The sequence below is a fragment of the Schistocerca cancellata genome, chromosome 4, assembly GCF_023864275.1.
Source record: "Schistocerca cancellata isolate TAMUIC-IGC-003103 chromosome 4, iqSchCanc2.1, whole genome shotgun sequence".
Classification (NCBI taxonomy): domain Eukaryota; kingdom Metazoa; phylum Arthropoda; class Insecta; order Orthoptera; family Acrididae; genus Schistocerca; species Schistocerca cancellata.
Window position 1 is genome coordinate 568,564,766 of NC_064629.1, and position 25,500 is coordinate 568,590,265.

At 37.0% G+C, this 25,500-nt stretch overlaps 1 protein-coding gene across 6 annotated transcripts in view; it reads left to right on the forward strand.

Moving 5' to 3' along the window:
• The window catches only part of LOC126184724 (centromere protein J), a 259,648-nt gene that overhangs the window by 107,765 nt on the left and 126,383 nt on the right, over nucleotides 1-25,500 (forward strand). For all 6 annotated transcript variants that reach the window (XM_049927255.1, XM_049927253.1, XM_049927257.1 and 3 more), the window contains 2 exons: nucleotides 19,902-20,769; nucleotides 20,882-21,180. In XM_049927255.1, coding sequence (XP_049783212.1) covers nucleotides 19,902-20,769; nucleotides 20,882-21,180 — 1,167 coding nt within the window. The remainder of the gene's footprint in view (nucleotides 1-19,901; nucleotides 20,770-20,881; nucleotides 21,181-25,500) is intronic.

The following is a 25,500-nucleotide window of genomic DNA, read 5'->3' on the forward strand; positions in this document are numbered from 1 at the left end:
TGTTAATTTCTTCTTTTTATTGGCGCGTATGATGTCAATTTTGTTATGTGGTGTTGTTTTATCTGTTCCAGTATAATTTGTATTCATCATTCTACAGTACATTTTGTGGTGCATACTTGTATATGGGAACGTGTTGTTTTATTAGTTTGTTGTATGGCAAGTTGTTGATGTATTATTTTTGTTACATTGTCATGTTTTCTGGGGTATTCTGTATTTGCTAGTATTGTACATCCACTTGTGATGTGATCTACTGTTTCTATTTGTTGTTTGAAAAGTCTGCATTTATCTGTTGTGGTATTGGACTCTTTAATAATATGCTTGCTGTAATATCTGGTGTTTATTGTTTGATCCTGTATTGCAATCATGAATCCTTCCATCTCACTATATATATTGCCTTTTCTTAGCCATGTGTTGGATGCGTCTTGATCTATGTGAGGCTGTGTTAGATGATAACGGGTGCTTGCCATGTCGTGTTTTCTTTTTCCAATTTACTTTCTTCGTATCTGTTGATGTTATGTGGTTATGAAATTGCAGTGGTGTAGCCGATGTATTTATATGAGTGATTGCTTTGTGTATTTTGCTAGTTTCTGCTTGTTCTGTAAAGAATTTTCTTAAATTGTCTACCTGTCCATAATGTAGGTTTTTTATGTCGATAAATCCCCTTCCTCCTTCCTTTCTGCTTAATGTGAATCTTTCTGTTGCTGAATGTATGTGATGTATTCTATATTTGTGGCATTGTGATAGTGTAAGTGTATTGAGTGCTTCTAGGTCTGTGTTACTCCATTTCACTACTCCAAATGAGTAGGTCAATACTGGTATAGCATAAGTATTTATAGCTTTTGTCTTGTTTCTTGCTGTCAATTCTGTTTTCAGTATTTTTGTTAGTCTTTGTCTATATTTTTCTTTTAGTTCTTTAATATTTGTATTATCTATTCCTATTTTTTGTCTGTATCCTAGATATTTATAGGCATCTGTTTTTTCCATTGCTTCTATGCAGTCGCTGTGGTTATCCAATATGTAATCTTCTTGTTTAGTGTGTTTTCCCTTGACTATGCTATTTTTCTTACATTTGTCTGTTCCAAAAGCCATATTTATATCATTGCTGAATACTTCTGTTATCTTTAGTAATTGGTTGAGTTGTTGATTTGTTGCTGCCAGTAGTTTTAGATCATCTATGTATAGCAAATGTGTGATTTTGTGTTGGTATGTTCTAGTAATATTGTATCCATAATTTGTATTATTTAGCATGTTGGATAGTGGGTTCAGAGCAAGGCAGAACCAGAAAGGACTTAATGAGTCTCCTTGGTATATTCCACGCTTAATCTGTATTGGCTGTGATGTGATATTATTTGAATTTGTTTGGATATTAAGTGTGGTTTTCCAATTTTTCATTACTATGTTTAGGAACTGTATCAATTTAGGATCTACTTTGTATATTTCCAATATTTGTAGTAACCATGAGTGGGGTACACTATCAAAAACTTTTTGGTAATCAAAGTATGTGTAGTGTAGTGACCTTTGTTTAGTTTTAGCTTGATATGGTCACCTCTGCATCTATTATCTGTTGCTCTTTAATCCTCTTGCTCCTTTGCAGCAACCTTTTTGTTCTTCATTTATAACTTTGTTCTGTGTCGTATGTGTCATTAATTTCTGTGTGATGACTGAAGTTAATATTTTGTATATTGTTGGTAGGCATGTTATGGGGCGATATTTAGCTGGGTTTGCTGTGTCTGCTTGATCTTTAGGTTTCAGATAAGTTATTCCATGTGTAAGTGTATCAGGGAATGTGTATGGGTCTGCAATGTAACTGTTAAATAATTTAGTTAGATGTGAATGTGTTGAGGTGAACTTCTTTAGCCAGAAATTTGGTATTTTATCTTTTTCAGGGGCTTTCCAATTGTGCGTAGAATTAATTGCTCTGGTGACTTCATGTTGCAAAATTGTCACTTCAGGCATTTGTGGTATTATCTTGTATGTGTCTGTTTCTGCTTGTATCCACGGTGCATGCCTGTTATGTTGTACCGGTTTGACCATATGTTGCTCCAGAAGTGTTCCATGTCTGTTATGTTTGGTGGATTGTCTATTTTAATGTGTGTGTTATCTATTGTCTGGTAAAATTTCTTTTGGTTTGTGTTGAATGTTTGGTTTTGTTTCCTTCTATTTTCACTTTTTTTTTTATCTTCTAAGTCATTTGGCCAAGCTTGTAATTTCTGCTTCTTTTCATCTAATTGCTCTATCGCTTCTTGTTGTGAGATTTTACCTAACTTTTTTCGGTTTTTGTCTGATATTTCATTTCTTATAAATTGTGTTAGCTGTCCGATGTCTTTTCTCAGTTTTTCTATTCTGATCTGTAGCCTGTGTTGCCATGCTGGTTTTGTAGGCTTCTTCTGTGTGTTGGTTGGTTCTGATCTCTGCCTAGTGTGTATATTTAGTGTAGTGAGTGCTCCTATATGAACCAGTAGTTGTAACTCTACCATAGTTGTATTTTCATTTATTTTGTTGTGTATGATTGTGTTGATAGCTTTTATTGTTGTTTCGACTTGTGGTTTATTTGGTGGTCTATGCAAGAATGGTCTAATGTCTGTATTTGTGTCTTTGTATTCTATATATGTCAGCTGAAATTTTTCTTCTATATCTAACATGTGTGTCACTTCGTGTTCTATTTGTGCTTGTTCTGATGGCTGTCTTAAGATTTCGTTTTCCTCTGATTGTTTAATTGATGCATGTTGTTCTTTGTCTGTTTGCTCTGGGATGTTTGTGTCCATTACTGTATTTTCTTCTTCTTCTGATTGCACATTATTTTGTTCCAGTATTTGTTGTACTTGTTGTTTGATGTTTTCTAATTGTGACTGGGGTATCCTGTTATTTTTTATTATTACACGGATCTGATCAGCTAGTCGCTGTTCTGTTAAAAATTTTAATTCAGGATATCTGGTAATAAATGTTGTGTATACTTGTGATCTGTATCCAGTTGTGTTGGTTCCTAAGTTTGTTGCTTGGTAATAACAGAACATGAGGTGTAGGTTAACTTCGTCTGACCATCTTATCCTCTGTCTTTGTTTTCCTTCTAGAGTGGTTGCAGGAGGCATAACCTGCAAAACACCTGTATTTGGATTTAAATCATTTTCCGTGTGGCTAGCAGTGGTGTTACCATTGTGGACAGGCATAGGGTTGAAGCGTCGTTCCGGACCATGGCAGCGCTTGTCCGAGGCTTCATTATTATTATTATTATTATTATTATTATTATTATTATTATTATTATTCCAGCACCATCAGAGAAGTAGATCAGTTTGTTTATTGAAGGGAGGTGCAGTTTTATGTAGTTCGTTAACTGAAAAGCATGCACTGCTGTAGCGTTGTGTTCACGGTAATCACTTATGACACAAAAACTGTGACTCTTCAGTTTATCTTGATGTTTATAATAGAACACAAATAGGTGAGCTGTGTCCTGCTTGTTTATCTAGTGGTGCCCTGGTACTTCTTGAACAACAAAGGAATAGTTTTCAGAAAACTCAGCAAGAACTAAGCATTCATCAGGTGCCAATGTTTGCTCTTTGTCTTTTAGAAATTTACTGTGAGCTTTGGCATTAAAATTATGCATATTCAGGTTTTCAAGGTTAGCTACCAACACTTCAAAAAACTCTTCCCATGGTTTTGTAATTGTCACCATTTCCATTCTGTCTTGTCATGTTTTGTTTAATCCTATATTGTCAGGCATCAAATTGTCTTCTTCCGAGACTTCGAACATGTCAAGTAAAGCTTGTTTAGCTGGACGGTCTTGACACTTCCCCATGATCATACAATTGTGACTGTCAAGAGAACTTCTAAAAGGTCTCTACAGGCAACACTAAGATTGGCCCCATCTATCATCAACTTTACATTTTTGTGATACAAATAAACAAAAACATTACGGGTGCGAGATGTCCCTGCAACAATAAGTCATTTTGGTTTCAACTCTTAAAATTCCGACCTACAAATTTTAATGCCAGGATTTTCCTTGTTGATTCCAGTGAATAGTTCATTTAAATCACACAATTTTAACCTGTTTTGTCTTTGAACATTAGTACCATTTTCTTTCACAGAAACACAATCTTTCTTGTCAGGAATCAAACGGTTGTTATTATCTTCAAAAAACCTAATAACATTTTTGATTGTGTTTTCATCTATGAAATTAGATGCATTTTTCTTTTGCCATGCATGTATATTTTCTTCTCTTTTACTAACTGCCTTGTTAATTTAACCAAAGATTCTGACACGTTAAATTCTTCACTAAACTTTGCTCACTTCCAAGAACTTGGCATTAAATTGATAATCTTTACATTATCCTCTTTGTTTCAAATAAGACATTTAGTTTTTAACTTTTATATCAGATTATCATATTCAGTCGGAGAATTTTTAGAACTTCTATTTGGTTTAATGTTACTATTCTTTTGGAATGAAACTTCCAAATTCTTTTTGACAGAAGTTCCCACTTTATCAGTTGCTGCATTCAATGCAAAAGGTCTTTTTTCTCCACTTAATTTTCTAATTTTACTAGCAGGTGATACACATAGGATTTCACAAGCTAAATCCATTTTTTTTATTGTTACTTATGAGTCACAATTTTTTTATCTGAACTATCATGATACCTTTCTTTGTTAATGACATATATCGTAGAATAATGTGTTGGATCCAATGACCTCCTTGGTATTTTGTTGATAAAAGGGCTTTTATTTTTAGAGTAATGATCAAATGTTGTTTCTCCCAAACCATTTGTTATAAGCTTTTTATGTTTCTTAAAAGATTCCAAGCAAGACTGGCCAAAAATGTGATGAATTTTTTAAAGTATTTAATTCATAGTACTTGCAAGTTGAGTTAACCTCCGAGCCAACTCTTAAGTAAAACAACACTTTTTCTTCTTCGCTGTAATCTTCAATTAAAGTAATGCCCTTAGGGAACACTCTATACACACTTTTGTGGCAAGCTTTATTAGTAAGAACATCAATAGACACTGAGATCCCATTGTTAAAACTGTGCATTTCAAGATCTCATTGACCGAGCGAGGTGGCGCAGTGGTTAGACACTGGACTCGTATTCTGGAGGACGACGGTTCAATCCCGTGTCTGGCCATCCTGATTTAGGTTCTCCGTGATTTCCCTAAAATCACTCCAGGCAAATGCCGGGATGGTTCCTCTGAAAGGGCACGGCCGACTTCCTTCCCCATCCTTCCTTAATCCGATGAGACCGATGACCTCGCTGTCTGGTCTCCTTCCCCAAAACAACCCAACACAGCTCATTGTTAAATATCTCTCTCTCTCTCTCTCTCTCTCTCTCTCTCTCTCTCTCTCTCTCTCTCTCTCTCTCTCTCTCTCTGTGTGTGTGTGTGTGTGTGTGTGTGTGTGTGTGTGTGTGTGTGTGTGTGTGTGTGGCCAACATCTGTTCAGACTTGTACCGGCTTCTCAGTGAGCCTCTGCAGACTTACAGATTCTGTCTACTGCCGTGCTGTAACTTTCTGCAGAGAATTGTTTCAACAAATAATCATTTGTTACTTTAATTTCATGTAATTTTTTTTGTGTGTTTAAATTATATAATTGATATACTTTATTCCATTAGTCCAGATATTGCTGATATTAAAAAAAAAGTATTTTTGACTCATATTTTTAATTTTTTCATAGCTTTCCATTGAATCTCAAAGTTGAAATTTATACTGAAGTTTAAGATCTATGAAGTGTGTAAGTCTTACATTTTTATCTGGTCCCCTAAAAAAGATATTGCAGGCCAAAGAATGAAAACATCAAAAAGTCTGGTGTTTTTTTTTCTTTCTTTTTTTTTTTTAATAGTGTATTATTTAAGTGTAAGCTTCTCACCATTGTGGGACTATATAAACAGTAACTATACTGTGTAATGTAATAACACAAAAAATATTAAGGCTGAGAAATTTCTCCTTCTGTGGATAAATACTGTTCAGAAATAGAGTTTTTGTAAATTTGCGATAAATAACTGAGTGATTAAAAATATATTAAGAAATATATTAAGCTAGGTGAAAATGGTTTTAATTTATAGTCCAGTGTTTGCTGAATAAATGTTTCTTATTTGAAAACCCATTACTGAATAATTAAAAAAACAAAAATGCAGATGCTTGTAAATGTAAAAAACTGCTTTCAACCTGAAACAAAAATGGCCACTGTTTCTAAATTATAAAAATAAAATTTTTCTGAGAAAGTTTTTGGCGTATCAAATATTAGAAAATTCACCCAGCAAATATCAAATTTTTCTGAGATGGTTGAGCAACCTTTCTAAAGATGCAACATTATTTAAGCAAATGTGTCTAAGCTTTATTATCAGGTACTACAGACCTTATATTTTAGTAGTAATGAATGCACTGGAATTGTCCTCCCACTCCAACGACGATTTCTGAGTTCTGTGTTAAATGCAAGAAAGAAGAAGAAAAATGGATGTGAGCAAAAATAAAATAGAGTATGAACAATATGCTTACAATGCATTTGAATCAAGCAGTTGACATGTGGAGTCATAAGTAGTACAAATATACACAAGTCCACACAGCACCATGTGACTAAAATAGCTAAGTTTTATATGAAACAAACACAAATGTGAAATCATTTACTTCATCCAATATTACAAATGCGAACGAAATTCAAGTGGAATATGAGAAACACATTTAAAATGCAACTCAGAGTACAATACATGAGAATTCATAATCAGGAACACAAAGTATAGGTTGCGACGTGTGCTAAAGTGCAATTATTTGCACTTGACAATTGCCGCCCTGTCATCATTGAGGTATATGTTCTACAAATAAATAATTTTAGGGTCAAAGAGCAAGCACAGTGTCATTTACAAAAAATGTTTAAGACTGTAAATCCCAGTAACGAGTAGTTAACCTTAGTATTTGATTTATAAAAATGTTTCCAGGTGTGTACTTTACCATTAGTCTGAGACCCACCCATAAAGTATAAATGAAAAGCAAGAATAAGGATTTTCATGACATATATCCCCGTATTTGAAGTTCACTGCCACACCAGTAGGGGTGATCTGTTGTTCTCTGTATTGTGACATGGGTGTTGCAATTCTTATAATTTTTTTTTCTGCATAGCAGTCAATGGTGTGGGTCATACTGCCTTGTCAAGCAAATCCAAATGGATCTGCTAAGCTTTGTCAATCAGAAATGTTATAGCTACTGTTTTTTTTTTGGTCACTAAAGAATTTTATTTGACAGAACATTACTATTTATTTTGAAGCCTACTTTGAAACATTAAGAATGCAAAGACTGATGATGCAAAAGGAATGAGCCAGTTTCTTTGCTACTGACTTTGAGCTTTTGCATGGTAGTACCCACACACAAAAATTGTAGCATTTTGATTGTCAAATTGGATGTTTTTGAAATTTCCACACTATAGTTGAGACCTGGCTCAAGCATATTTCCAACTCTTCATGAACTTGAGGAAGAGGCTTGGCCCCAAACACTTAGAATCCATTAAAAAAATGTCAAGATGCTGCCACATTCTTGCTCTGATCTCAGTTGGCAGAATATTATGCAGACAGAATTTTTCAAGTACTTAACATATACAATAATTGCATACATAAAATGATTATTATGTGTAAAAGGAATAAAAAGATGCAAATTTAACATTTTATAGTATATTTTCATTAATTACTCCAGTATTTTATTCGTAGCTTAAACAAGATTACTTTGCAGCTAGCTATTGTACATTGAACTCAAATCTTCATTTGTAGTTCACCAGTCAGTCTTTGTATGTACTGTTGCTGTGTAAATCTAATTATTTACATGAGGTACCATGCCTAGGATGTCTGGTAAATTTTGTTGTTTCCACAGTATTCATAGTGTTCTAAGTTCTCACCAATCTTAACGGGTGTGCTCTGTTTTGAGCATACTGTGCAGTAACTGATAAAAGTATTGCTGTTGCGAGAAACTTAGCAAAACAGAACTATTTTCATCAGAGGAAATAAATATAACAGCAAGAGTGCAGATGATACCTGATTAGCATTCCACCTCATAAATCAATACTGTTATTGGATGCCATATGTGCTTATTAATATGACTAATTCATCAGTTCATGTTTTCATATGCTTCAAAAGTTTATGAAAAGTGAAATGGAGATGTATAGAATATTGTTGGAGACAAAGAAATGAGGGCATATTTCAGTGATCTGAATCAAAACAGCAACTGACTGTGGGGTGCTCTCAAACAGTGGCATAAGTGAAATACCCTTGGACTCTAGGAAGAACATAGTAATTCAAATTCCAAAAAACACAGGTGCTGACAGATGTGAATATTACTGAACTATCAGTTTAGTAAGTCATGGGCAGAAAATAGTAGCACAAATTATTTACAAACAAATAGAAAAACTGATAGAGGCTAACCTCGGGGAAGACCAGCTTGAGTTGTGGAGGAACTGTAATGTTTACTAGCTTGGGTGTAGGTTGAAGTTTCTCGGTAGCATGCGAGGAATTGAAGTCTCATCCACTGAAATAATTTTAGTTGGTAGTCATGCAGTTCAGTGACAAACACAACACACGAGTTGTGTCCTACTGATTTTCATCCCAAAACAATGTCATTATGCGACCACCACCACTTGGTAGTAGCAAGTCTACACAGTTAGTTCATGTTGTCATTACAAGGTACATTTTTGCATATCACTATCTTACAGTCCATTGAATTCATTCCCAACACAGTAGTTATAGTAGTCCATTAATACAAGTGCAGCATTTAGTGACACTGACCGTTGCTCAAAATAATATAATACATTAACAACATCTGCACAAACATTTCCTGTTGTTATCCATGTATAAGATAGTAAGACACTAGCCATATGTAGTCTGAAATAAAAGTTACTGTACACAGTGAGTCACTGATTCTCACTGATGTGAATACCATAAAACTGCTACCATGATCATAACTGTGGATGCACTTTCATTGGAACATTATTTTGTTGATAATGGTACACTAACTTTTACTAGATGTTAACTGGGAGTTTGACTGGTGCAAACACATTATGGATAATTCTTAATCATGAGATTGGCAGACTTTTTAACATGCAAACATTCAGGAAGGTGTTTACCAGTTGGCTGCCTTGGGTGGACTGAAGATTTTTGGGTTGGAAGGGTTATTTGTAAATGGGCATAATGATGTTTTGTGACCTTGAGAATCACATTATAGTTAGTAAAATTGTAGAGTGAAAATTTAATAATGTAGGTAATCTATTGGTGCCAGAAATAATTTGGTTTAGTGAAAATTGTCATTACTTTTGCTTAGCACATTGTATGCATCTACAGTGGATTACCTATTTATGAGTAAAGTAGCCCCATTTCAAATTATGTTAGTTTAGTCAATTTGTTGATTAAGGGGTTAACTGAATAATGAATGGTGGCATCTGGTTCAGAAAAGTTAGGGCAACAAAACTATGAAGTCAAAATTTGGGGTTTAATAGGCCTACTGACTCAAATGGCAAAAGTAATTTTTGGCATTTGCGAACTTTAATCATGGATAGCTTTCAAGTTCATTAGTTTTTTAAAAACTGAACTGGGTTGCTGGAAAGAATGAAGTGCTGGCTTTCTAATGAGTGGTGTCAGTATTTTCAAATCTATTGATTAGCTCGTCCTGTTTTTATCATTACATACTGTAGTAATGATTTCAGTTACCAGTTATTCTTCAGTAACATAGTGTCCAGAAAACTAATTAAATCATTGTGATAAGTGAATTGAAAAGTACTCATTGAATTACAGATTAATGAAGAATATTGTATGTACAGCATTTCAGCAGTTTAGAGTGTATGTAGTGTGTACAAAGTATGTTTAGTTAGAGCTGAAATATAAAGACAAAAAAATTAATTATATGACAGGTTTAGAATCATAGCAGTTGGTAACAGTTCCAGTTTCCTACATTTCAAAACTTCGGAACAAGCAAGGCAATACAGACCTTAAGACTTAACTTACAAATTTATGTTTCCCTTTCTTCAACCTGTTTTTGTCATTTGGTTTAAAATAAGGTTTTGATAATACTGACTGGAATACAGTCTTCAAAATACTGGAGGTAGGAGGAATCAAATACAGGGGGCAAAAGGTTATTCACAACTGGTGCAGAAAGTGTGGGGCGGTGGGTGTAATAAAAGTTTTGACGTGATGTTGGTATTATTGTATGTACAATACAGTTCGCCGTCTTATTCACGTGAGCCTCGCAACTAATTTTGTGGTCAGCCAGAAAGCAAAGGGAAACATACTAACCTTAGTTTCCAGTCTTCACGGCCACATCCTGGTCCAGCCCACTGAAAGAAATGTTTCTATTCTCCTTCTACTTAGCGGGATTAGAACTATGATTTTAAATGAAAGTATAAAGTTCTAGTTAATATATATATTGAGTAAAGTCTCTCACATACAACACTTTGAAATTCACTGGTTTTTAATTGACAGTAAATCTTTCTATCATAAATAGCACAACTAGCAGTTCAGAGGCAACCTCTGTGGCACATTCCTACCGGATTGTCTTTCACCCTGATTAACAATACTCAATTGAATGTTCAAAATAAATGTTCAAAATTAATGCTTGCCACAAAAGTGGAAATAATATTCACCACTTGCCACACGGATACTGCATGTGGGGTGTTTACTGCAGAATCGATGGCAATTTCCCAGGCCCTTACCTTTATTAAACAGTTCCAACTGAACCGCGTTTTGTTATGTACGGACTCAATGAGTGGCCTTCAGGCTATTGACTGGTATTTTTCCCACCAGCCCTTGGTTTCAACCATTCATGACCGTCTCGCTGATCTTCACCATGCTGCTTGTTCCGTTGACGTCCTTTGGGTCCCTGGCCATGTGGGTATCCCAGGTAATGAGCTTGCTGATCGTTTGGCTGGGGGAGCAGTTGCTTGCCTCTCCCTTCTCTGTAACCCCTCCAGTGGGGATTTACTGCTTCATATCAAATCCCACTTCACATAATCATGGGCCAACTCTTGGGAGGCTACCTCCCTGCCTAATAAACTTTGTGCGATTAAGATGACACCTGTCGCCACGTTCTTCCTTCCGCCTCTCCCGAAAGGATTTGACCATCCTGTGTCGTCTCCACCAAGCTGACCCATGATTTTCGTTTGTGAAATGAGCCACCCCCACTTTGTGGTTGTGGAGCCTTCCAGTCAGTAAGCAACATTTTGGTGGAATGCCCCCTTCTTTTGGCTCTGCGTACTATGTACAGACTTCCCCGCACTTTACCTTTAATATTGGTAGATGATTCCCAGATGGTTGAACTGGTTCTCAGTTTCCTCCGTGAAAGTGGTTTTTATTTTCATTTCTGAGATTTTTAATCTCCCTCTGAAGTAGGGGCAGGGTGGTGAGGGTTTGGGTGTCTCCCACTGTAAGGTGTGTTTGGAGATTCCTGACTCCCATCCGTGGCCAAGATCCTCTTTTCTCTCCCTTTTACTCTGTTTTTATCGCTTTTTACATTTGGTTAGTCTCCTTTTACAATACGCACTTTTACATTCTAGCGGTTGAACGCTTTTGAATAGCAGGTGGTCTTGCCTGTACTGCATGATGAGAGGTGGGATATTTCCTGCCTCTAGCATAGCCTTGGGGTTGCCAACTTACTGACTTCTCTCCTTTTGTTTTCACCATTGGCAACACGATTTCAATTTTACATTTTTTAGCCTTTTCCCTTTTATCGTTATGACTCTTCTGGGATGGAAATCCGTCCGAATGGACCACCTTCGAAACAAGGGACTGAGATGACCTTGCTGTTTGGTCCCTTCAACCCCAATGAACTAACCAACTAACCACATGGATTTGTAATTCTCACGGATGGCACTCTAACAGTTACTTTGACGAATTCTAAGTTATCGAGGATGGTGTACAGTCCTTGCGAGTTCACTATCCGCTTTTACCACAAATACACGATTTCTAACAGTCCGTCTCTGACGTCATCTTGGGCAGAGCACGATCCGACGTTTAATAGACGTGGATCTTACAGTGGCTGAGTGCAAAGTGAACCTTCCTACTGCCTCGTGGGCTGTATTTATATAGGTGCTGCAGCAGACAGCCAAGGGAACATCTGTTATCTGCCTTCTGCGTACTGCAGCAGCCTCAGAGTGACTGCTTTCTCGGGTACATAATCTTTAATAACATAGTTAGGAATTAATTCAAAATCTTAATTTTTACATGTATTCAAGTAAGTTGTTTGTAAGCACAGGAAAAGTTTCAGCTCACTTGAATAAAAACTTTGCCTTCTAGAATTTATAGTGGAACTAATGGTAGATCGTTACCTCTGAACCATACTTTTAGTAAAATTGTATTGGCTGTTATTAATACTACAACTCTCAAATTTGGTTTAGCTCTGTTATTTAGTAAGTTTTATCATCTGCTTTCACCAAAATTCTAGTATTAAAATTACAGGTACTTAATCTACTACAAATGGGTATATTTTTGCTAAAAAACTGTACTCAAAAACTATAAGAGGTAGCTTAACATGATCTCTCAGTTATTATTTTTAGGGTGAACTGAAGCATAAAACAAATTTTTACTTTTCTAAGTCCAATATTTAGCGCCTTCCATTTTTCCTAAAAATGTGGATTCTGGTGGTATTTATTGCTCTTTATCTTTGAAACTTGCATCACTTATTTATGAGCTCTGTAGGCACCTTCTGACCAAATTGTGGCTTTTTAGCTGTATTATTTAGCACCTCTTAATTTTTTTCTTAAAACTGCATTTTTGCGGAAACTATCAAGTCTAGCTACATAAAGACTTGATATTAGAAACATTATTATACTAAATTGTATCTTAACAAAGGTTTAAATGTAAATTTTGGCTTTTAATTTTATATTTAATTGTGGTGCAATACTAGTGTGCTACGCGCAGATGTGTTAAGGTGCTGTGGCGCTACTAGCAGTGAACTGGGGTAAGTCCCAGCACATTCGCTTGCCTCTGTATCTCTCACACAATACAGTGCTTGCTTTGCTTCAAAACCATACTGCAGTTACAAGAATGAAAGGACATGATAAGGAATCAGTAAATCTCCACCTACATACATACTCTGCAAGCCATCATAAGATGCATGGAGTAGGGTACATTGTACCACTGCTAGTCATTTCCTTTCCTGTTCCTTGGCAGCAGTAGAATTGTTCTGCAGCCAGCTTCAAACACCAGTTCTCTAAATTTTCTGAATAGTATTTCGCAGAAAGAGCTTCATCTTCCTTCCAGGGATTTCCATTTGCGTTCATAAACCATCTCTGTAATACTCAGTAGTTGACAGAACGTCTAGTGGTAACAAATCTACCAGGTTACATCTGGATTGCTTTGATGCCTTCCTTTAATCTGACATGGTGGTGATCATAAACATTCAAACAGTAGTGTTCTGTATGCTGTCTTCTTTATAGATGAGCTACACTTTCCTTACTTACACTCGCCATCAAGGGCAACATACAAGTCTTTGAGCCACTCACATGTTTAGGGACCTAATTTGTATGCTCAGACCTTCATTAAGTCTGCTGACAGGCACCATTGCAAATGCTTTCTGGAACTCTAGGAATATGAAATTGCCAGTTGTCCTTCATCCATGGTTTGCAGTATAACATGTCAGAGAATGGCAAGCTGAATTTAACTTGAGTGATGCTTTCTAAATCTTTGCTGATTTGTTGACCATAGCTTTTTCACTTCAAGGAAATTTATTATATTCAAAATTGGAACTTGTTTTAGAAATCTGCAGCAAGCTAATGTTCAGGATATCGGTCTGCAATTTTGCAGGTCTCTTCTTTGCCCTTCTTATGTACAGGAGTCATATGTAGTTTTTCCAGCCGCATGGTACTTTGAGCTAGGTGAGAGATTCACGATAAATGCAAGCCAGGTAAGGAGCCAATGCCATAGAGTACTCTCTGTAAAATCAAACTCGGATTCTATCCAGACCTGGCGACTTATTTGTTTTCAGCTCTTCCAGTTGGCTTCACTACATCAAGGATGCCTATTCGTATAGAATCCATTTGGGAGTCTGTGAGACAGTCAACTGACAGCATGTTTGTACGGTCCTTCTGCAGGAATGATTTATTGAATTTCAAACTTCATCATTCCTTTTGTGATGTGGAAGTTGTCGTAAGCTTTGTGCATCGATGTTTTTACATACACACAAATTCCTACAAACTTTTGCTTGTAATCATTTGCGCATTCTTCTTTTGAACTGAGAGTGCAACAGTCCGTCTTTCCTCAAAATCTTCTGAATTTTGTTATTAAATCGTCACTGGTCTTTTTCATCCTTAACCACTAACTCGGCACATACTTCTCCAGAGTGTGATTAACAATCTGTTTAAACATTGCCCCTAATTCCTCTGCATTCTTAACATTGGAACTAAGCGATGTCCATTTAATGTCTAAGTGGGCTACTAACAATTTCATATCTGCTCTTTCTAGCAGAAATACCCTCCTAGCCCTCTTGATTGATTTATTAACTTTCGAAATCGTAGTTGCCGTGAGATATATTATCTTTGGTAACCATAGTCACCATGATCATCAGGTTAGACTTGTTCGTAGCTACAATGTCCAAAATATTTTAATTACTCATGGACTTTCAAACTAGTCGCTCAAGACAGTTTTTAGAAAGGAGTTCAAAAATACTTCAGGTTGACTGTTCGTACCACCTGCAGTGAATCCATAGATGTCCCAGTCTATACACTGTAGGTTAAAGTCACCTCCAACTAAAATTACGTGTTCTGGGTGTTTCTATGCTACTGAGCATAGACTTTCTTTGATGATTGTAGAACTGTCACAGATGAATCATGTGGCCTTAAAATGTGGCAGATAATTGCCATGAGCTTAGCTGAGGCTGCTTCTTGCATCCAGACAACTTCAGTCAGACCCAATTTTGACCTTGATAGACAAACCTCTTTTGTTGATGCTCTTCCTCCTGTGGTGTCTAATCTGTTATTTCTATATACGTTCCAAGCCTTGCTAAATATTTTGGAGCTTCCCTGTTCAGACTTCAATCAGCTCTTGGTTTTGAGAATAATTTGAGTGCAAAAACTTCACAGGAGGGCAGTAAATTCAGGAACTTTGTTACAAAAGTTCAACATTTCACTGCTACAATTTAGACAGTTGACGTGTCTTTATTTTGTATGCATTTTGTTCTCTGTATATCAAATGGTGAGTAAAAAGTGAGACAGGTGTATAGCCTGTCCTGGATGTTATTCAGTGTTGTAGACATTGAACAAGTCGTGAAGACAATGGTGTATTTGGGAAAGGAATTAAAGTTCGGAGGGAAGACATAAAAACTTTTAGGTTTGTTGGTGACATTGGAATTCTGTCAGAGATAGCAAAGAACTTGGAAGAGCAATTGAGTGGAATGGATAATCTCTTGAGAAGAGATTGTAAGATGAACATCAACAAAAGATAACGAGGGTAATGGGGTGTGGTCAAATTAAATCAGATGATGCTCATCAAATTAGATTAGGAAATGAGACACTAAAACTAGTATATGATAGAGGTGGGGCATTTGCAAATGAATAGGTCTAAAGGAACAGTTCACTAAAGTTAATGGAAGGGCCAAGGAACGACTTCTTAAGAGTGATCGTTCACTTCGGTCACTGCTAGTCTTGTTGCCAGAATGAAACCATTAACTGCAGCCAGTTTCATTCCTTGTTCTAGTGCCTCCATTTCTTGTTCCTGCCTTCTTCTCGCTCGTTTCAGTTCCGGCACTCCTAATTCAGTATTGAGTTATTTGCTTTTTTAACTGCACTCACCTTTTGTTATTCTGTTTCAACCCATTTTGAACAACTGTACAACACACAACTATTGCAAGGCATCATGTTGTTATGTACTTGATTCAATGACTAGTTTATAAGATAACTTCTAATCATTTTTTTTAAATTGCTGTGGAAGGACTTTACATAAAACTTGGTAATTTCATATTTCTTCCCAAAATAAACTGTATCACATAGGGAGGCTCTTATTTTTCAAGTCTGAATTTTTCTTTGTGCTACCCCAGTATGAAAAGAAGAGGTGCTCCTTCCTTTGAAAAAATATTGTTCAGGAGTAGTTTGTAAACTGAAAACTTTATTACTTTATTTCATTATTAATACTGTATTGTTGTACTTTTAATAACATGACCCGTAAACTGACTGCTTACTTAGGGTGTCGGGCAAATATGATGAGAAAATCAAACTAGGTAATTTACTACTTTTAGTTTATTAATTAGGTGTAGTTTGTTGGTGACACCTACCTTTTTATTCCAATGTAAAGAACATGTCTTGAGGAGCTTTTTGATCAAATCTGTTTCAAGACACACTCACTTTTTAGAAATGAACTGTATAATCCCATTATTCATAATAATGGGATTTGACTGGTCTCTACTAGAATCCTTATGTTCTTCATTGCTTCATGGTTCAATGCAGTTTCCATTTTTTATTCAGAGGATTAAGGCAAAATGACACAGGACAAGCGCCGTAAACGATTTTTCCAGTCTTTCTGCAGCCACACTAGGAATATCACTATCACTGACTTGACTTGAAAGAATTCTGAGTTTCAAATATGGTGTTTGGCTTTTGAAGTGGCACTGGACCATACTGTGACATATATGGTGGTAAGCAAAACACAAAGATAATAAATTGCAGTCTGTTCTTGTGGTTGTAATTCAACTTGATCACGGAGCATTAAATTCATCAGTATTGTTGTAATGACTTTTTGCCATCCACCTTGCATGATAGATAACACTGAAAGATACTCCATGAGATAGTTCTTCACGAAGAGAGATCTCAGTTGATTAAAAAAAAAACTGTCGGTGTAATCCTCTTGTATACCTTATGCCTGAAAAGTAAATAAGAGATGTGATATGTTGTTAAGGTTTGAAAAGAAAAAAAATCTTCTTCCTTTTCTCACATAAAGTTCCGACAATTTTCCAGTGTATTTGTGTAGTTCCCACCATTACTAATGTAAAACATATAATTTCAATATGCAGTTTTTCAGCGCCTGTGTCAGAAGTCATGATGTTACCAAACAAATCTCCACTTCTCACACTGCTAGTACTGCACTGTGATGCATAGTCAGTTTACACACCCACACATTCTAACAGGAAACTGTTAATGTTGGTTTGACAGATGAAAATTTACTTCCAGTTATTTCATACTCGTAATGCTGGCACAATTGTATATTATTTTCTGTAAATGAAGTGAAAACAAAGGCATTGTATTTGCTATGACTGTAATCTTACATGAAAGTGAATAATGATTGGGGGTGGTCTGTGCAGGGTTATGAACAGGTTCTGTAATTTGTACTTCCATTCGGCCTGTCCCTCTTACCTCTCTTGTCTGGCTTGCAGTCACTGGCTCATTCACTTCATGCAACCACTATGATGCTTTCTAAGAAGTCCTACCCTCCCCCCTCCCCCTCTTGCTCCCCCCCCCCCCCCCTTGCATCTCTCACACCAACCAGTGGTTGTTGGGCTGCATTCCATGTACAAACAAGCTGTGTGAAGTCCATATAGCATGTAGAATTAGAAAACAGGAACAGTGAATGAGTGAAAATGAATGGTTGACAAAGAGGAATGATCTATATTGAACTGGTTCCCGAAGATAGAGTTTGCCCCTCTCTAGTATGAGTTTCGCTATTGGGGCAGAAAGTTAACTGATGATGGCTGAAGTAAATAGGATACAAAATGCAGCCTGGCAATAGTTAGAAAACCATTGCTGAACAAAAGATGTGTGTTAACAATGAATATAAATGTATATATTAAGAAGTATCTTGTGAACGTATTTGTCCGGAGTTTGCCGGTGTTTGGAAGTGAAATGCGAACAATGAGTAGCTCTGGCAAGAGGGGAATAGAAGCTTTTGAAATGTGGTACTACAGAATAACGCTGAAGATGAGATGGGTAGATCATGTAACTAATGAGGAGGTACTGAATAGAATTTTGGAGAAGAGGAATTTGTGGCACAATTTGACTAGAAGAAGGGATTGGTTGATAGGACACATTCTGAGGCATAAAGAGGTCACCAATTTAGCTTTGAAGGGAAGCATGGAGGGTAAAAATCATAGAGGGAGACCGAGAGATGAATACAGTAAGCAGATTCAGAAGGACATAGGTTGCAGTAGTTACTCGGAGATGAGGAGGCTTGCGCAGTAGAGTAGTATGGAGAGCTGCATCAAACCAGTCTTTGGACTGAAGACCACCACCACCACCACCACCACAACCACCACCACCACCACCACCGCGGGATACCAATGGTAATATTAACTATGAAAGTGCCACTGAAGGGGAGTCACTAAATAATGTTTTCCGAAATTCCTTACCAAAGAAGGTGAAGTAAGTATTACATAATACGAATCAAGAACTGCTGCCAATATGAGTAACTTAGAAGTAGATACCCTTGGTGTAACAAAGCAGCTTAAATCACTTAATAAAGGCAAGTCCTCTGGTCCAGATTGTATATCAGTTAGATTTTAACCTACTTTTAGAGTATATTGACACAATACCTCAGTACTTAGCAGTCATATACTACTGTTCGCTCGGCGAAAGATCTGTACCCAAAGACTGGAAATTTCCACAGATCACACCAATAGTCAAGAAAGAAAATAGGAGTCATCTGCTGAATTACAGACTTATATCACTGACATCAATTTGCAAGAGGACTGCGGAATATATACTGTGTTCGAACGTTATGAATTACCTCAAAGGTAAGGGCCTGTTTACACGGTTGGCAGCATTTCAGAAAATATTGTTCTTGTTAAACACAACTAGCTCATTATTCACACAAAGTAATGAGTGCTGTTGACAGGGATCTCAGATTCATCCCATGTTTCTAGATTTCCAGAAAGCTTTGGACACCATTCCTTGTGAGACACTTTGAATCAAATCACATGCCTATGGAATATCACTTCAGTAGTTGTGTGACTGAATTTATAATTTCCCTTCAGAAAGGTCACAGGACTTCAACAGAAAATCGAGTAAAACAGAAGTGAACTCCAGTGTTCCCCAAGGGGGTGTTATAGGCCCTCTGCTGTTCCTAATCTGTATAAATGATTTAAGAGGCCATATGAGCAGGCCTCTTAGACTGTTTGCAGATGATGCTGTCATTTACCATCTAGTAAAGGCATCAGAAGATCAAAACCATTTGCAAAATGACTTAGATAAGATATTTGTATGGTGCGAAAAGTGTCTGTTGTTTCTGGATAAGGAAAAGTGAGATTATCCACATGAGTATGAAAGTACATTAAATTTTGGTTACATGGCAAATCACACAAATTTAAAGTCTGTCAGTTCAACTAAAATCTAGGACTTAAATTTATGAACAACTTAAGTTGATCATAGTATGAAGAGTGAAAATTTCATTCTGGATAGAGAAGCAGTCTGAAGGTAGTTCGAAGAATTGTCTGCGAGGCACTAAATTTTGGATTGCAAAGCAGTGATGTAAATGTAGATAGTATGTACTCCTTATGGCTTAAGGAATGTCGAACAATTTTTGGCGTGACCCGTAGTACCAGATATGTATTATCTAGCTTATATTCTTGAGTTGGGACTTAATGATATGCCATACACAGTTAGTTACAAGTGTGTTGCAGGGTCGAATAATGTGTGGCACTCCATTGTTGTGCCACAGTTTTCTGTCATTCTCAGTATGTACCCCCCGCCCTATGTTATCCATGTAACATCTCCTCCTCCTTCTCCTCCTCCTCCTCCGCATCTTCTGAGAGTTGTATATTAAGCAGTTATTTGATTATCAAATAAAGTTTTTCTTCCCTTTTGTCTTGGAAACAAGGAATAGGACTTTTATGAATATGTATGATCATGTATGCCGTAAAACTTCTAGCTGTAGTATATGTCTTGCAACCAAGATCCTTTTTGATTAAATAGTATACATGCTTTTTATGAAGAAATTATTTACAGTTGGTGCTCACTATTTGCTGTCTCCTTCCTTTCTAGGATGAATTTGAAGAACTACGTACATTTGAGCTGTTAGAGCAGCAAGCAGCAAACTCAAGCTTTTCTTCCAATTGTTCCTTTGTTGGCCGTATTCTGCAGATTTCTACTCAGTCAAGTTTCAATGTGAATTGTTATGGTACAGAGGAACTGGAGTCACATGCAAATTTTATCCCAGTGAATCCAGTTCAAAACACATCTTCTGCAGTGAACACAGGTATTATTAAACAATATCCTGAATTACAAGACCCACTGCATTGCACTAAACAACAAATAAGTGATGTTGCCAGAAAGATTGCTCTCCTTCAGGAAGATATGTTCAAATTCAGTGATGACCATAAGGATATTGCAGATGATAAAACAGTTGAGCAGAATAGTTGTTCTGAGGTTGCCAATTTCATTCAAAGAATTTCTCACCTCCAGAAATGTGTGGAGTTAAAAGATTGTAATGAGATTGAAACTGATGAAGAATCTATTAGGGAAGAGAATTCTTTAACATCAAATATCCTTCATAGAGATCTGCAAGAACAGATTAGAAAAGTCCTAGTAGATGATTTCAAGGAAAGGAAACACTATAACTCAGATACAGAATGTAGTATCCTTAGTGAAACAATGTGTGTAAGCATTGCAGAAGATACACACACACATTCAGAGAGAGAGCAGACTATGTTTTGTGCTCAGAAAAACTCGCATAGTAATTTTGAAAGTGACAAATGGGAAAACAACAAATATAGTTCTGTACAACAGGAGGCTTATGAAGCACTTGCTAGTTCAAATAAGCGAGTGACACCTTTACCTGATTGTACACCTTCATCAGCGCAGTTTGGGAAAAACTATCAACATACCAGTGACAGATACACACATCAGCCAGGTAGGTTTGAAAATTAGCTTATGTTACACATGGTACATTTATTATGTCTTGTTAAACTGTCAGCAGTTAAAACCAAAAGTATTAGAACTATTGCATAAATTTGACATTTTAGGTGATTCAGAAGATGTTAATCTCTTGAAGAGCGATCTCCTTTACAAAAGGCTCACTGAGCTTGATGCAGAAATAAGTATTTATAATGAAGAAAAACTTAAATTGTGTGCACTCAGAAAAGAATATGAAATAATTATTCAGGAGCTGCTCAGTGAAAAAGAAACACTGAAAAGCCTCATAGATAAAGAAAGAGCTGCAATAAACATAGAAAGAGAAGAAATTGCAGAGGAAAAATGTCGTCTTGAGCAGTACGAGAGTGAATTAATGAAAGAGAAGCAAGTTCTGGAAGGCTTAAAACAGGTATGTAAATTGATTTATGTATTTGATTTGTGGTGTTAAAAACCGTACACAAGTTCGAATAATTTGTTTGTGACTATCAGTCTTTAATACATTAAATGAAATCAATGGGTATATGCTGGATGGGACTCAATGTGTGAAGTTGCTAGGAATTTAGATCAGTCAATCAAACTGAGGTGGCATGAGCACATGAATAAGTTATCCAAAAAGCTAAGTTCTGCCTGATTTGCACTTAGAAATCTCTAATTGTGTTGGCCTGCAGACAGGATTGCACTCAACACTTTGCATATTCTACATCTACATCTACATCTACATTTATACTCCGCAAGCCACCCAACGGTGTGTGGCGGAGGGCACTTTACGTGCCACTGTCATTACCTCCCTTTCCTGTTCCAGTCGCGTATGGTTCGCGGGAAGAACGACTGTCTGAAAGCCTCTGTGCGCGCTCTAATCTCTCTAATTTTACATTCGTGATCTCCTCGGGAGGTATAAGTAGGGGGAAGCAATATATTCGATACCTCATCCAGAAACGCACCCTCTCGAAACCTGGCGAGCAAGCTACACCGCGAAGCAGAGCGCCTCTCTTGCAGAGTCCGCCACTTGAGTTTGTTAAACATCTCCGTAACGCTATCACGGTTACCAAATAACCCTGTGACGAAACGCGCCGCTCTTCTTTGAATCTTCTCTATCTCCTCCGTCAACCCGATCTGGTACGGATCCCACACTGATGAGCAATACTCAAGTATAGGTCGAACGAGTGTTTTGTAAGCCACCTCCTTTGTTGATGGACTACATTTTCTAAGGACTCTCCCAATGAATCTCAACCTGGTACCCGCCTTACCAACAATTAATTTTATATGATCATTCCACTTCAAATCGTTCCGCACGCATACTCCCAGATATTTTACAGAAGTAACTGCTACCAGTGTTTGTTCCGCTATCATATAATCATACAATAAAGGATCCTTCTTTCTATGTATTCGCAATACATTACATTTGTCTATGTTAAGGGTCAGTTGCCACTCCCTGCACCAAGTGCCTATCCGCTGCAGATCTTCCTGCATTTCGCTACAATTTTCTAATGCTGCAACTTCTCTGTATACTACAGCATCATCCGCGAAAAGCCGCATGGAACTTCCGACACTATCTACTAGGTCATTTATATATATTGTGAAAAGCAATGGTCCCATAACACTCCCCTGTGGCACACCAGAGGTTACTTTAACGTCTGTAGACGTCTCTCCGTTGATAACAACATGCTGCGTTCTGTTTGCTAAAAACTCTTCAATCCAGCCACACAGCTGGTCTGATATTCCGTAGGCTCTTACTTTGTTTATCAGGCGACAGTGCGGAACTGTATCGAACGCCTTCCGGAAGTCAAGAAAAATAGCATCTACCTGGGAGCCTGTATCTAATATTTTCTGGGTCTCATGAACAAATAAAGCGAGTTGGGTCTCACACGATCGCTGTTTCCGGAATCCATGTTGATTCCTACATAGTAGATTCTGAGTTTCCAAAAACGACATGATATTCGAGCAAAAAACATGTTCTAAAATTCTACAACAGATCGACGTCAGAGATATAGGTCTATAGTTTTGCGCATCTGCTCGACGACCCTTCTTGAAGACTGGGACTACCTGTGCTCTTTTCCAATCATTTGGAACCTTCCGTTCCTCTAGAGACTTGCGGTACACGGCTGTTAGAAGGGGGGCAAGTTCTTTCGCGTACTCTGTGTAGAATCGAATTGGTATCCCGTCAGGTCCAGTGGACTTTCCTCTGTTGAGTGATTCCAGTTGCTTTTCTATTCCTTGGACATTTATTTCGATGTCAGCCATTTTTTCGTTTGTGCGAGGATTTAGAGAAGGAACTGCAGTGCGGTCTTCCTCTGTGAAACAGCTTTGGAAAAAGGTGTTTAGTATTTCAGCTTTACGCTTGTCATCCTCTGTTTCAATGCCATCATCATCCCGGAGTGTCTGGATATGCTGTTTCGAGCCACTTACTGATTTAACGTAAGACCAGAACTTCCTAGGATTTTCTGTCAAGTCGGTACATAGAATTTTACTTTCGAATTCACCGAACGCTTCACGCATAGCCCTCCTTACGCTAACTTTGACATCGTTTAGCTTCTGTTTGTCTGAGAGGTTTTGGCTGCGTTTAAACTTGCAGTGAAGCTCTCTTTGCTTTCGCAGTAGTTTCCTAACTTTGTTGTTGTACCACGGTGGGTTTTTCCCGTCCCTCACAGTTTTACTCGGCACGTACCTGTCTAAAACGCATTTTACGATTGCCTTATTTTGACGCATGTCAGTACTGTCCTATGGCAAAATCGTCTGGGGGACTGAAGCTAAGGTAAAAGAATTTTTTCTGCATAAATGTTCAATAAAAATATTGTGTGAAGTTTGTAACCTATAGCGTATCAACTACATGTGCCACTAGTATTTATAAATTTTTTTCCCTCCAGAAATTGCTCCAGTAATTTTAATTAATTAGTTTCATGTTCTCAGAAAGGCTGCACCTAATATTAAAACAGGAAGTATTATGCCTCCCATGAGGTTACATGGGTCACTCATGAAACTTGGTATGCCAATATCTTTATCGATTTTCAATGAGAGAGTTGCATAGTGCAGAGGAAGTCATGTGATACATACACATATGGAACATTATGTAGAGAAGGTGGTAGGCCACTATGGAGTGGCAGGCATATGTCACAGCAAGCACATGTGGCCAAAAGGGATTTGAGTATCTGCTGTGCTAAAATATTACATCTTTCTCGAATTTTCTAGAATCCTCATGGTGCATTTGGAACTTCATAGTGAGAGAGATGCTAGGAAGGGTATTGATGATTTCACAAAATAATGCACGTAATTAATTAATATTTCACGTTAACTATCATTTCTTTCATTCCAGAATAAAGCAGGGAGTGCCTTAAAGGGACCTCACTAGGTCAACGGCACTAAATCAGTTTATAAATTTGATGTTGACAGATTTAAGGAACATCACACAGGTTATCAAAGCTCCATGATCTGCTTACATAATATAAAAACATATTAACCATCACCCTTCAAAATTTTAGCTTTAGTCCTAGCGATGAACTTTCATAACTTCTCTTGGGGTTTGGACTATATTCTGAGTGTTATGAAGTGGTTTTGCTTAGGTGCAGGATTTAGATTTGTATATGTACATGTTTATGTGTCAATTAGACAGTGACTTTCCTGTGAATGAACGCATTCTTTGACTGTGAGAATATTCAGAATTATGGTAATTCCCACTGTTTAGTCATGATGCAACCACATCAAGATGTGTAAGGACTTCTGACACTTGGCTTAGCATTTGTGTATTTTTTAGTATCCCTTAACTTTTGCACATTCTAATGACCTAATGGCTGCATGAGGAAGTATAAATTCCCAATATATTAACAAGTTGAGTTTGTAAAGAAAAGTACAAGTCCATGTTCCTTTTTGTACCAGCAACTGAAACCCCCATATGTCAGTTGCAATTATTACTTTTCAGTCTCGAGTTCCAAAGTCAATTTCAAGTTAAATTATTTTGGCAATATTCAGGCTAATGGTCAACCTTTATCCATTATAAGCATTACCCTCAAGATACTTTTTTAAGCACGACTGTGAAGACAAATGCCCGAGATCTATGTAATTCATGTGCTCATGCAGTGTGGTATTGAACATCACTGTATTTACCCAACCCCTTTATTTCTGCATTGCCAATGAAATTATGACGGTGTGCCTTGCTAGTAAAGACTATTATCTTTATAATCTGGGCAGATTTATTTCAGGAGACTATCACTTTCTTCCCTAGCTACCTCTTTATTGTATTCTGAAAAGTGTGATTACATCACATTTTAGTAGCAATGAAGCAGTGAGACTACCTTTGGATGCAACTGTTACAGTATATGCAAATCCCTAGGTACTCAGAATCAAAGTAAAGGAATACCTCATTAGAATGTTTTAAAATCATTGACGTAAATTCTGTATAGTTCTGTTTGAATTAATCAACTTTTGTGTTTGCCCATATGTAGACAGCTGATAGCGGCATGTCTAAAGTATGAAGTATGGTGGGAAGAAAAGAAAAAAACTTAGTGATACAAGAGGAGCAGTATCAGGTGTTTTTAAGTAAAGAGGCTGTTTATTTTTTTTTGCTAATAATACATCCATAAAGTAGTACTGAGGTAAGTCCCATAGTGATGTGTGAGTAGGTTAGCACCAGTCAGAATCGCCATGAGATTTATAGAACACAAACTATGAATGTATGAAAGAATGTGAATATTTAAGTAACTTTAGTTGAGTTTTTTGAAATAAAGTTGTGCAAAAT